Raw genomic sequence first — 14,670 nt, 5'->3', positions numbered from 1 at the left:
GGACCAAAACCAATCCAAACGAATAGTTTCCTCAATCACTCCATGCTCAACCACTTCTCAATGCCACTGTTTGGAAAATTTGGACTGAAGAGATCGGCACCTTGCAGTTTGTTGCTCGAGTTGATAAGAAGCTAACTTGGAGCTGACTTTGGAGGGGACACACTCCATGTTTGCTGTCTACCCATTTGCAGAGGATATTTTTGAGAATTCAGCCTAATCTTGATGAATTATGAGTCATGACTCATGACATGGCATGTAGTATGTACTCATTAAATTATGGTTTGATGAGTTTTGTACTTTGGGGGCCACTGAGAGCCTCAAGTTTACATATTCCATATCAGTACCATAATTTTCTGTATCTTAGAACTAATCTCTTAACTATCTCGATGTAAAACTCTATTTGCACCCTTATATGCAATATAAATCAAAAAACTTTATTTGGTGTCCGGTGTAATATTCCCTATTTGCACCCTTACTTGCAATATAAATCAAAAAACTTTGTTTGGTGTCTAAGTGTTGTTTCTAAACTACTTAATCCTTTCATTTTCTCTGAATTTTGTATATGTTATAAGTTTATAACCAAGGATTAAGATATGAAGGTGAATATATGCCAGCCATATAAAGAAACTTTAGGTTACTGAATGGAACATGAACTCATAAAATATGATTCTGCAAACAAACAGCTTCTAAAAAATATATAGACATGACTAGCCCGATGTTTGAAAGCAATAAGTCTAAACACATACCGTGTCAGGATGCATGAATAGAGAATTCCATGCTCTTGTATCACCACTGGCTTCCGAAACCTTCTTCTGATCTTCCCTTTTTTGTTTAAATGTGTTCATTCCTGCTGCTGCAGTGCCTTTAGTTCTGGTAAACTAACCAACATAAGTAATCCCAACCATGCAGTCATTCCAGCCTTTGTTTCAAATCCAACGATAAACAAAAGATTGAACTCTATGGTTTCTTATATCAATTTTACATATGTATAAGTTGCACAATGTCTGATCCTGAAAATATTTAGCGAGTAACATCTTAAATATGGCAAGTGGTTGAACCTCTCGATCCTTCTCTTCAAGTTTAAGGTCAAATAAATAATTCTTGCACACTTCAAAATTTAGTTGCAAATTGTATGTAGAAAAAAACAGATCATGCGGGCAAGAGCTTACAGTAGTTTTTCAGGAGCAGGAGGTGGTTGTTTGGAAGGCATAACATGGAGCAATCTCCCTTGAAATATTGACTTGTCTAGCTCCTCAAGTGCCCTGCAGAAAAACATAAAGCAGAATGAAAAATGGATAGTAGCATAAGGAACTAGCATCATCCAGATATTGGATAAAACGTTGCCAAGGCCTTAAATCTGGAATTTCTATTATTTAAGGACCAAGGTGAAAAAAAATCAATATCTAAGCAGTTGAAATGAGAACGATACACTAAAAGAGTAATGATGAAAACAGGAAGCAATATGAATCATTTACTGTAATTAAATTATAGTATCAGCAGAATTCAAAAATGAAATAAAATAAACCATGCTCAGACCAAAAGAAAAGCAAGCAGTATAAATGTACGAGATCGCACATAGACCCATTGAGAAGAATAGCAAACAAGCACCCAAGAAAATAATTTCTTGCCACCTACTCTACGGTTTGTAAAAAATTTAACAGAATGAAAAAGTTATCATAACATAGAGAACTTGCAAGTGGTGGGTCATCTATGACCCCAATGGACAAACAGAAATAGAGTATGCATGGGTTCTAGGGAATGCAACAAAAAATGAGCCAGAGGCACTAGCAGTTTTCCAGGTCCTAGTCATGTCAAATGAGAAAAGCCTGAACCAATGACACTAATAGGGGATTCTTTGACTGTCATTCAATCAATGTTTCAACAAAACCCTCTTAGAAACGTCAGATTATGTCGCAAAAAATTACTTATTTTAAGTTCTGAGATCTCTAACTAGAAAGAATGATGCCTCAGCCAATCTAGGAATGAGTTTGAGCAGAGGTTAAATTAAAATAAATGGGGAGGAATCATCCTTAATACCCTCCTTTAAAATGGTCATCAAGTATGGACGTAAGGTCACACAACAACAAGGGGTGGCAGGCACAGAGGGGATCACTCTCAATCCCAAAGGAAAACAAGAAATAAGTTATGCATGGAGAATAGGCAAGGCCAAGAATAACCAAGCCAAGGCATTGGTATTGTTCCAAGGACTATCAATTCTCAAGAACAGAAGGATAAAGCAATTAATTGTGGCAAGGGATTCTTTAGTGATAACTAATTAGACATATATACAACCAATCGACTCCACAAGATATCCAATTTGGATTTCTAGTCAAAAGGATTTGAGGCCTAGGGAAGAGTTCTTCCATAATCTGAGATCACCCAATGCCTCAGTCAATAGGAAAGTAAATGAAGCAGTTCACATAGTTGTTGAAAATGTAAGCATAAATGGGATGGGCTTATACTCATCTACTTCCCATCATAATTATCAATCTATCCTTAGTTCACTGTTTGATGGACCTAAGCATTACAGACAAGTGGTGAGGTGTGAAAGTGGTGAAAAGATGGCCATTAAAGCCCCCTCATTACTTTGGTCTCACTCTTATCTTCACCCCTGAGGTAGCATTTATCAATACAATAAGGATGGGATGGCTTCCTGCATGTGGGTTAAATTCCTCGAATTCACGGACATTCCTTCTTATCACCAATCTGTTGCTTCTTGTTGAGAGAGGGCAGACAAGTCCTGGAAGGAATAGCCCATGTGTCTAGTATTTGGCTTTTGATTAGACCTCAGCTAGTGGGCAACAGTTGGAAGGCGGATTGAAAAACTCGACCCAACAAACAATACCTGTGCGAGAATACAAACCTACGAAGAGGAATAAGGAGGTGTAATTGAAATGTCGGTGCAATTCATGACTCTCTCTCCCTATATGTTCATAAATGAGAAGGGTGAAGAAAGAACTAGGAAAACATGCACTCATTAGAAACCCATCTCATGCACAGGCAGATTGTAGGCACAAATTTACGAGTGGAATCTCTCGGGAGAAAGGAAAGACAATTTGAAATATTTATGGAGAACAATAACCAGCGTTATGAAGAGTTGGCAGAGACGGTGGACATGGTCCAAGGGAAGGTTGTCAAGCCAGAAAAATAGGGGCATTCTAAGGTTGGGTGACAGAGATCTATGGAATTCATTTGACAACATACCAGTCAAATAGATAGTGATATGCATAGGTTAGTAAGGCTAGCACATCCTATAGGAAGTGATTTTGAATTTCTGTGAATGTTTGAAGAACTTATGATAGACCTCATCTATATATTTTGTGTTATCTTGGAAGTTGGTTCAGCCACAGCCAATTTTTAATGCAAATCATACTGAATTCTTTATTACCAAAAAAAAGTCGCATAATAACAAGCCTTTCATAAAGCAAGATTGAAAAGATGGAGAGTTCAGGCACCCACAATGCTCATTAATCCATTCCATTCTGCCATGGCCATGCAAGCTTATGAGTAGTACGATGGGTAATTTACTAATTAGAACCTTGTGTGTGGGTTTATAGTTCTATTGGTTCTGGAATGGCTTCAAGCCATTGATTATGCCCCTCTTCGTGGCCACCATGGAAACGGCAGTGAACCAAAGTGCTCTGGTTAGAGAAGAATTTGTTGGGTTATTTTGGGTATCTTGGTCTAGAACTCAGCGACCTCCAATGGACATAAGCCACTGTCACTATAGACACAAATGCTCATTTTTTGTGTGAACTATGGGAGATTCAACAAGATCTCAAGAAGAGTAAGCATCAGATCATCAAGGGCCAGTGCAACAAGATGAATTCAAAATCCAGTGGACCTGTTGGCAAGAAGATTGTAACAGAAAAATGAGAGCAAAGAAGACAGTAAAAGATGAATGCACATTGCACAATGTGTTATCACTTGAAACTGTACAGTTCCAAGGTAACTAGAAATAGTACATTGTCACCAGATAATATTTCCCTGCACTTAGGTTTGTGCTTGCTAACCACAACGGGTAATCCCTCGATGACCTTAGGAGTCAAACTATGATGCAAGAAATGATTAGTACACAAATCAAAATTGTAGACCGCTGCCCTAACAAATCTGTGCACAAATTTTTAAAAACAGCAATTGATAAATGATATGAGAATCAGAAGAATGCACAAAAAATGATGCAATATTTGTTTCTGACTGAAGTGACAAAACCAAATGCAATTACGATTATGAAAAATGCACCAATAAAGCAGCAAAACAGAATTTACAGCAAGCAGTAATTTCCCTTGAGGCCGAAATGGAATGGAAACATGTTGGAAAATGTAACTAGGTTCAGTCTTCATAAATGTATTTGAGTCGCAATGAAATGTATTTATCAAAAAGAATGAAGAAAAAAATTTATTATTATTATTATTATCACTTATTAAAACATGGGTTTCATGCTTGGGTCATCATGTTTTAGGTCAAAGTCCCCCATTGAGGACTTCTAGGAAGTATTCTGAGTCATTAGAGTCATTGTCCATTTAAAGAAACCCTTCTTGGGCTTTTGAATCATGTAAAAAGAATTAATATTGAGTCAAATAGGCTATTTGTCCCCTCCACACCAAGTCGGCCTCAAACTGGGTAATTTGACCTCACCAAAAGCCTATATATTGGAGCAGTTTGAATTCATTTGTAGCATTTATTCTATCTCTCACAAGTTCAATATCCAAAAGAAAGAGCTAGAAAAGTGCGAAGTAAGAAAGGAAGGCAAAAGGAGTCCGAAGTTGGAGAAAGAGGAAGAAAAGGAGAAAATCAAAATTTTGGGCTATCTATCTCTCTCTCAGGTGGATTTCTCTAGGAGATCAAAGTCTCTCTTGTCAGGTTGAAGTTGCTGCTGCTGCCGCTGCTGCCATTTGCTGGGTCGAAGCTGCTACTGCAAGTTGTTGCTACTAGGTCGAAGATGCTATTGAAGGGTTATCATCTACAAGAAGGAAGAAAGGGCTGACTTGGTGTGGAGGAAGTTTGGGTCTAGGTCAAGAGTCTTGGATTATCTCAAAGAAGTTATTTAAGGAAGAGTTGTTCACTGGGGTTTCCCCTAGATAGGGGTTTTACCTTTTGCCCTGACTGTCTGCCTATATCTGGTGTCTTTGTGCTATTGTTTTGGTAATTGCTTGATGAACTAAAAGATAAAAAAAGAACATGAAGATAAAAGAATCACAAGTAATTATCTAGTTAAGAAAAAATTTCTGTCTTTCTGATTTTCTAACAAAACATAGGCTAAAAATTAATTTAAGGCCACACACATAACCCAATGCAACTATATGACCGCAAGCCTACTGATTTAAATGCAAAAACAAAAATTACGGTGATAATTTACGGATGTCCTAATAAATATAATGCTGCTGTTTTTGGTATTTTTGAGTGTTTTTTATGTTTAAATGCACAGAAACAGAGAAAAAGCGTAATAAAGGTGAAGTTACAGCAAGCTAATCTTGCTGAATTTTATCGAAAACAGTATTAAAATAACCCAGATGCCTACTTTGATATGCCAAAGATGCATAGTGTTCAATGTTTGATGCAAAAATTCATTTTAAATGAGAGATCAAGAAAATAATATTCAGTAAACCGGTACCTTTTATGGAGTCAAAAGAAAATGAAAAGATTACAAGTGAATAGGGTGGAAGACAATCAGAAGCATATCACTAAAACCTTAGTAAGATCAAAGATTAAGCACCGATGAAAGCCTAAGAAAATATTGGTCGCAATTGAAAATCTGTCTTTATTATCAAAAGTAGTTGGTAGAACAAAGTTCTAACAAATTTGGACAACACATGTCATGGTACAAATCAACTCTGCTGAATGGGACAGTACTAATCATAATACAGCACAACCAATCCACCATCACAGGTAGTCCATGCTAGTAGTTGATCTCAATCTCTCTAAGAGGAATAAGCACAAAAGGGATAGAAGAAAGCACGAAGATCTTACACAAGAAAATCAAAACCTTCTCTTTGCTCGTTACAATATATAGAATTAGCATGACAAAAGTACGAAGATGAGAAAGGTTAAGATAGAACACTTGAGGGAATTAAAAATAGTAATCTCCAAATATAGCACTCACTTTTTGAGTGAAAATAGCATTTGTATAAAGAAAGTACCCTTTGGTTATTACAACCAAATAAGTGCTCTTCTTTGGTTATTTATATACATAGAGATGTTGCAATGCCCTGGTAAGGCAATTGGCTCCCTTAATGACCTCTTTTTCTCACTTACCATGCCTCCAAGGACCCCAATTCCTACCGTCTAATTGTCCTAATGATCAGTTAGTGAAATTATTGTAGCCAACACAAGGGCTACACATACCGAGGTTATTATGATTAACTAGATGGTTAATCGAGGTTTCTTTTTGGACCTTTCCCTCCCTTTCGCCAAAGTTTTAAGAAGATGTTACTAAGGAATGAGATTCACTGAACAGTGAATATCCCTAAGATAGATGTATACAATGGATGTATGACAAGGCATTCCAATCAAAGTAGTTGGGATTAAAGTGCAAAAAATTAAGTTACAATGCCTACAACATTGAATGTGACCTATAATCAATAGGTTGCAACAATGGACACTTGTCTACAACAAAAATTATTAAATGTTGATTGCCACTGTGTTTTGTAACTTATCCTTACGTGTTGAGTGGTGTTATTATAGCAGTATATTTATATTATCCCTGCTCCTCTTAAACCAGTTGGCATGCCTTTAAAGTTTAACCCCATACCAACTTATTATAAATTATCGATGTATCATTGATCAAATATTATCATGCAACTAGATTTAAAGTGCTTCTCGTTTATACATTAAATTGCAATCTTTCTTGTGTAATTTATTTTGAGCTTTTAATATCTTGTTTATCTTCTTAAAACGTTCTTGTGTGCATTGCTAAAAAACCCCAATGTAGTTGTAAAATTAGTGTGCATGTCATAAAAAAAATTGTGTTGCCAATTACACTGGAGGGAGGCAATCGTTTCACCATATGCTAGTGAATTAAGAATACTAAAGTAAATGATTCATTTATAATCTACACAATGGCATACGTAGAAAATAAAAATAAAAAAATATCAACCCATTCTGCATAATAGGCATTGTCTAACCCTTTTGCGTTTTGGTCTTTTGGGCCAAATCGAGGGATACAATTTTGGGCAAGATTGTGATCTTTCGTTGTATAAAATGTGTTTTTGAATGCATAAATGGATTCAGCACCCTTCAAAACCCTAGGGCACAATTTGAATGCATAAATGGATTCAGCAACCTTCAAAACCCTAGGGCACTTTAATTGTGCAAACTACATAGCTCAAACTTGAGATCCTAACAAATCCCAGCCGGATTTCAAGCATTGAGAGGAAAATATGCCCAAGAAAAAAGATAAAATGTAGAAGAGTTAGACTACAGCATGCTCAATACATATATTTGTGAGGAATCAGGATACACCTATCAACTTGCTTGCTAGGAATGTTGGACACCTAATCCTCTATGGGTTGGCGTGGAACGTGAACAACCACCAGAGTCCAAGAGACCACTTGGAATATGAATCCAAGGGTCACATCAATGTACTATAAATGTATATCATGTCAATAATATATGCAATTCATTGTTCTATCATTTACATGACTTTTCACATCACATGTGAGTTTGACATGGTATTGGAGCAGGCGATCTCCTACCCTACTCATATCTGAACCACTGTTTTTGTGGCCAACTCCACTGTCAGTCATGCCTCCCTCGACTAATACCTTTCTAGTGAGCCTACAACCTTTGTCAGTCCCGCTGCGTTTCTGCTTGTCTTACCACTCTACCCCTTTCATTACTATGCGCCTCTTACACAGAAATGCTCCTTCCCTCGGGAATATCAACGCCATTCTCGCTGCCATCCACTTTGCCATTCTGTTGAGCATAGTAACGCCTCCCATATGTAACGCCAACCCGATTCAGTACTCTAGTCCTCTGCATTCATTTATTGTGCAGCTCGTCAATTTTTCCTCTCAAAGACTTTGAAACCTATTTTGGGTTGTCTTGTCGTTTAAAAAAATGTCCTTTGTCCACTCTTGAAGTCGTCTCCTACGATGATACTGTTCTTTGTAATTGCTAAATCAATCAATCCTGGAACGAAGGCGTTTTGAGGACTGTCGTTTATGAAGGGAACGTTCTCCTAAACATAAGCCAAGCCGTACAGAGTCAATGACGAGATTTCGGACTCATTTCTTTCCAGAGAAGCAAGCAGGATTTCCTTTGTGTCATTGAAACCCACGATAACATCGTTGTATCGTTCAGTATTAATAGTCCACAATACGACTACCTTGTCCACCTTTGTTTGCGCTACCCTAGCTCCACAAACTCTCAAATGCCCTTCCATTTTTCTACCCTAGCTCAACGTTGCCTCGTCCAATGCACTTGTGTTTCTCCTGTGTGTGCCCACTTGGACAACTCGTAAAATTTTATTCAATAAAATGTTGCTCTCAGTATTCCTTTTGACGAAGAATGGGGTTGCCTTTGGTGTCTAAACCCATGCACACTTCTGTTGCTAAGGGTGAGGCACATGAGGATTTGGTTGCCCTTGGATTACGAGAGATTGGAGTGACTATAGTATGAGGTCTCACTTTCAAATAACTGGAGCTACAATCAAGTCATTATGAGGATATTCCGCAAACACCAGCGCTGGAGATACGTCTCAGTGTGTCACTCCTCCCCCATTGCTGGCACACCTAGTGAGACACGAACTCAACGTGAACATGCAACATTCTTTGAAGAGATAGACCAAAGTGGAATTATTTCCATAGAAAGTAGAAAATTGATAGCATTCGTATCATCCACCTTCACAAGTGTGGCAATCACTCCAAGGTTGGTAAGTCATAGGTGTTCAAATGGTCATGTCTTTCTAACAGTGTTTAGAAAGGATATAGATATAAAGGTATTTGCGTTGAAGATTGCAGGTGGTATTGTTGAAGATCGCTCTATCTGATGAATTATATTTGTGTTCAATAATTGACGTTGTATTGAGTTGACACTGAAACTATGAATGAAGCATTTGTGCATTGAATGTTGCTTATGTGTACGGTGGTCAAAAGATTGAATTGAACCGGTTGTGGCAGTTGAAGATTGGAATCCTGACTTGGCCTTCTCCTGGAGGGATGATGAGGTGTCACGCCACCATTGACAAGAAAAAGGTAATCAGGTAAAGTTGGAGATGTGAAGCGTGTGGCAATGATGTCCAAATGCATTTCTGTGAAACTTTAGTGTGAGTAATTCTGCACAGTCATCAAGGAGAGTCATTAATGAAAATAATCCAACCAACTTTGTCATCCTTGGTAAAATATCCGAAGCGAGGCACCGTAGGCCCAGCAACGAGAGGTATTGGGAGAAGTGAGCTTTGATCAAGAGGTATTGGGCAAAGTGAGCTTTGATCGACATGTTATCTTGGATAAAAGAGTAGCCTATAATTGTTGAAAGAGCACTTGCAGCGATTATTCTCTAGTTATCATCGTTGCTCATTCATCAAAATTTATATGCAAAATTCTATTTGCTGAATTGGCTCATTTATTACAGACTTAGGTGGAGCCTTACTAAAACTACCCTTGGAATGATATTCACAACTGAGATATTATGGAAGATTTTATTTCCCTACTATATCAGTCTTTTCCCAATATAATCTTGTGGGTTTTATAATGTGGGTTCATATGGTGTGTTGATCCCTTTATACCATTCATGCACATTGAATCCTCTATAGATTTTGGTCTTTCAATCACATTCACAGTATCTGAAAGATTATTTATTCTCAGCAAAACGAATAGCGTTTTTAATATCAATTTCTCTTCTTTTTGATGTGCTGAGTGTACAAGTGGGTATTTTCCCTCATCATTTATTGAGTCTTTATTTTAAAAAAATAAAATGGCCAAACTTGGTGAAGTATTAGAGTTCTTGAAAACTCTAATACACTCTATTGTTCATGATACTGTAGAAGTCAGCAAGGACATTACTTCCGATATTAAAACCTATCTGCAAAATGCACAAGAAAAGATCGAGTTTTTGCAACTTGAATCTCAGCTTCAATAAGAAGAATTACAGCAAGGGAGTCATCATTCTAACCCTGTTTCTGTTCAGAACATTGAGAAAGACTCCCATAAGCAGCAAATCAATCTAGTACCCAATAAAGGAGCAGTGGTACATGCAGATGCAGAAATTCAGCCTGCACTGCCACTTCCCAAGTCGGTCATTAGACCTTGGGAAGAGCTTGTCCATAACAAGCATAGAACATGTCTTGGATATGATAAGGAGGTTTCCTTTCACATTCCAGATTACTCAAAGCCCATCCAATTTCAGAGTGTTGGATTTCTTCGTGACAGTTCACCTTCAGCTGTTCCAGAGTCTGCCCCTCTTCCACAACAACAACAACAGATTGTGAAATGCCAACATTGTGAAAGAGTTGGCCATGTGAAAGATCATTGTTTTGATCTTCATCCATGCAAGCATTGTGGTCAGCATACTCATTCTTCGCACAGATGCTTCAAAAACAAGCTTCCGGCAAGAACAAAGATTCGTCATGGATGGATCGCTTCTTGGCAATGGGCATCAATAGTCAAGAAGATATTTTAGTCCTATGTCAAAACTTGTTCTAGAGTATTGAACAGTCTTGCAGTTGAGTTTTCTCCATCATCTCACCTTGTATCTAACAGGGGGGAAGTGATGTTCATCTACAAGCTTCAAAGCCACATCAAGCGAGCCTGACCACAACCTGCCATGCCAGATTCAGAGCTGTAGCCAGAGACAAAGATGCCCCTGAGCATGCCATCGATTGGTGATCAACCTTAAACCATCTATGTGGGGTTGAGACATCTCTTCAAAGAATTGGGGACACTTCCTCTAGCATAAGACTTCAGCTTCTTGCCAGTTTTAGAAGAGTCCCACGAATTGCATTAAGCATTCTAGAGTTGGTGGTCATCCTTAAACCATCGTAAGTTGAACACCTCCCTGTTTCAAGTTGAAGGTCTCCCTCTCCAAATCATTAGGGACACTTCCTCTAGCAGAAGACTTCACCTTCTTGCCAGCTTTGGAAGAGTTCCGGAAACTGCACTAAAGGTTCCAGTGTTGGTGGTCATCCTTAAACCACCCCCTTATACCAACATTTCAAAGAGCACATTCAGCCTAGTGCTGCCATGCATGTTTTTGCACATTTTGTATTATAGCTCTCTTCTTGGACTCATACATAACCCTTCAGATTAAGGGGGGAATGTTGGACACCTAATCCTCTATGGGTTGGTGTGGATGTGAACAGCGACCGGAGTCCAAGAGACCACTTGAAATATGAATCCAAGGGTCACATCAATGTACTATAAATATATATCATGTCAATAATATATGCAATTCACTATTCTATCATTTACATGATTATTCACATCCCATGTGAGTTTGACAGGTTGCACATACATGCATGCACTTTCTAAACCCTATTTCAGGAGACGGTTTTTAAAATGTCATATGTCGCAGCTCGCTTCATATTTATCCCCAAAAAAGGAACCCCTATGTAAACATCCGCTCAACAAACCCTACATGAAATACAGATTTTGGAAAAATAATTGGCCACGTTGCATTAAAAGCTTACTCTATAATATGAAAGAATTCAAGAATAACATAATTTGCCAGAGTTCTATAATAATATGTGTGTAGCTCATTAATAGAACAACATTTAACATGAGACGTAGCCACGACGAATATGATCATTCTAGACAATAAAATCATCACAACAAACAGGACATAAACTGAACTTGAAATATAGCTAGAAAGCCCACTCTTAAAAACAAAATTACCATGTTCAATTTTAAAACCACTGAAGTGAGAAAGCAAAGTGAGAACTTATTAATAGCTAATCCACTTGGGAGAATTTACACACTGAGAAAATGGACCTGTGAAGGTAATTGTTGTTTCCTCTAATGCCCGGGTTCAAATCCCAATTTGTGGCATGATTGTTCTTTGCCAGCCAATTGTTGTTCAAATATTGACTTGGCCTTGAACCCTGAAGAATCTGGTTTGCCATAGGTACCATCCTTGGAATGAGGGGAAGTGCCCGGTGGGTTTCTCCGGGAAATGCATTACACGAAGAAAAAAAAAGCAAGGGGAGTAAGGCTAAAAATAAAATTCTCTAGTTGAACAACTACTATTTAGGTGTGCTTTTCTCAGCCATCATAAGAGAAAAGGCCCTGTTTCAGCTCCTATAGCTTAGGAGATCTTTGAGATGCACAGGCTTCATCTATATCATTACTGTTCCTCAATTAGCTCTCTCTTATTCACGTTGAACAGTTTCCATTTTCATGTCCGGGAAAACAGGAAACAACAGAACCATTATTACCTTTTCCCCCAGCCAAACACTATTTCTTTTACTCAGCTGAAATTGATAATTTAAAAAAAAATAGAGGTCCCCTCCATGGAGCTCCTCGGTAAGCAGGGATTAACCATATGGCATGCAGTCATGTGCATTGCATCAAACATTTTGCAGGGAAAATAAACAGCTTGCTCGTGTGGCTTAGATTAACATAATAAAATGACAAAAAAATCAACTTTCACAAAGTTTGACTATGCAGTGAGGTTACCTTGCAGCAGATTCTGGAAGCATGTAAAGCACATACGCATAGCCTTTTGAGCTCTTTGTCAACTTATCAAGAACAAGATGTACTTCCGAAATCTCACCATATTGGCTGAATAATTCAACCAAGTCTTCTTCACTGCACATTTTGACAAGGGTAAAATGTTCCGCAAAGAGCTTAGTAAAAGTAGAACGCTACAAGGTATAACGATAAAGAACAGATCAGCATATTTATCATAAATCGTTTGTACTCATTAGTAGGATATACCTTGTAGTAAAAGGTAAGTTTCTAACAAAGAGGCGTCCTGTTTCAAAGGCACTTTCTTCATCAGGGTTTTCTATGGTAGATGCCCCACCATGATCAAGCATTTGATCTTTTGTAGCTCCAAATGTTTCATTTATATTGGTAGCTTTAGATCCATAGGCATTGCTACCATCATCCATGTTAGGGTCTTTGAGTTCAACAGCAGGCACAACCTCATGATGCTGATGCATACATTCAGTAAAATCGGGAAACTCTTGCTCGTTAAATTTGTTATCTTCCTCAGTTTCATCTGCAGACTTATCTTGACCACTCTGATCTTCAATTTCATCTGCAGATTCCTCTTCCTCACTCTCGGCCTTATCATCCCAACACTGCTTAATTCTGCTTTTAAAGTAGTCCATATCTGATACTGTCTCGTCTTTAGCTAGATTATTGGACTCATCTACTTCTGGAGTTCTAATAGCTCCATCAAGTGGTTCAATCAAAATATTTTCATTTTCCATTGAATCCTCTCCTTCAAAATCGCCGTCACTTTCATCTTCAAACCTCACATGTACACGTGTTAACTTCTCTGAACTTTTACCCTTTCCGACTGGTAGCTTTCTTAGGACTCCATCAACTATCTCAACATCTACCTTTTTGTTCCCTTTTCCTGTCTGACTATCAACCCGTTTGAGTTTAGAACTGTTGTCATTACTAGGACCCAAAACAGTATCGTTGGCCCACAATTTTGTCTTGCTTCTGGGTTGCATAACTTGAAGAAACTCTTGAAATAGAGGATCATCCTTATCAATAATTGACGATTTAGGGTTCTCTTTAGGGTCTTCATTTTTGTTTGATTTTGGAAAGGCAGAATCCCTATCATTAATACTTTTCTTAGTGTCTTCTTCCTTTTTCTGAGAATGACGGCTCCAAGGACGTGGAATGTTTGAATCTCCGATTTTAAAAGCAACCTGTTTACAATGTTCATCCATTTTCAGCATCAACTATAAGAAATTAATTAACCATAGTGCATTTTACAGTTGCACAACTTAGCTATTCAACTATTCAGTTGCATAACTTAATCTATTCAACTGTCGCTGCAGCTTAGCCGAACGAAACTGCTTGTGACTAGTGATTAACTCCTATTGAAAATGCTAGCTTATGGTGCCTGAAGTGTTTGAGCTCTGGAGTTGAAGAAAGCACTATAAAAAATTAAAAATAAAATAAATGATGATAATTCTCCTGGTGGAACATGGTGCTGAGATTTAGACCGCCATAAACAGTTCCGAAGTTCAATCAAAAAACAAAAATTGGAATAAATTAAACGAAGGAAATCAGTGCAAAACCTCGCACGACAATTTACAGGTGTCCAAAAATGCATTCCGGAAGTATTTGACAGCAACCTGGGCTTCTTCCTCCGTCCTGTAACCGACAAATCCAAACTGACGGCTCTTTCCCTCCCTGTGCACATAAACGAAAATAATTGTCCTTAAATCAGTTAACCTAAAATAATAGAAATGGAGAGTTGGAAAGATTTAAGTTAATTACTTGGTTCTTGTGATTTTTGCATCAGAAATCGAGAGTTGGAAAGATTAAGTTAATTACTTGGTTCTTATTATTTTTGCATCTGTTACTTCTCCCGCCTGAGAGAAATACTCTCTCAATCGATCCTCCTCGAGATAGCGGGGTAAGTTCTTCACGCAAATTCGAGACCTGAAAAATTAAAACAGGAATCTCAAAATCTCATGAGCAATGGATAGTATTTGACAGCAAAATAAATCAAATTAAATAACCCACATATCACTAGATTTCGCTTCCT

The 14,670-nt window shown here is 37.9% G+C and overlaps 1 protein-coding gene across 1 annotated transcript in view; it reads right to left on the bottom strand.

Moving 5' to 3' along the window:
- The window catches only part of LOC149144366 (nucleotide/nucleic acid binding protein), a 235,977-nt gene that overhangs the window by 193,943 nt on the left and 27,364 nt on the right, over positions 1-14,670 (bottom strand). The window contains exons 5-10 of the mRNA XM_089452135.1: positions 14,457-14,564; positions 14,198-14,312; positions 12,873-13,822; positions 12,612-12,743; positions 1,170-1,262; positions 747-870 (exon numbers count right to left, since the gene is read on the bottom strand). Of these exons, the coding sequence (XP_089308261.1) occupies positions 747-870; positions 1,170-1,262; positions 12,612-12,743; positions 12,873-13,822; positions 14,198-14,312; positions 14,457-14,564 (1,522 nt within the window). The remainder of the gene's footprint in view (positions 1-746; positions 871-1,169; positions 1,263-12,611; positions 12,744-12,872; positions 13,823-14,197; positions 14,313-14,456; positions 14,565-14,670) is intronic.

The sequence above is a fragment of the Pinus tabuliformis genome, chromosome X (assembly GCF_031772625.1).
Source record: "Pinus tabuliformis cultivar Carrire ecotype Pingquan chromosome X, CPIR1, whole genome shotgun sequence".
Classification (NCBI taxonomy): domain Eukaryota; kingdom Viridiplantae; phylum Streptophyta; class Pinopsida; order Pinales; family Pinaceae; genus Pinus; species Pinus tabuliformis.
Note: the sequence above shows the minus strand (reverse complement) of the source record. Positions and strands in the feature narration are given on the sequence as shown.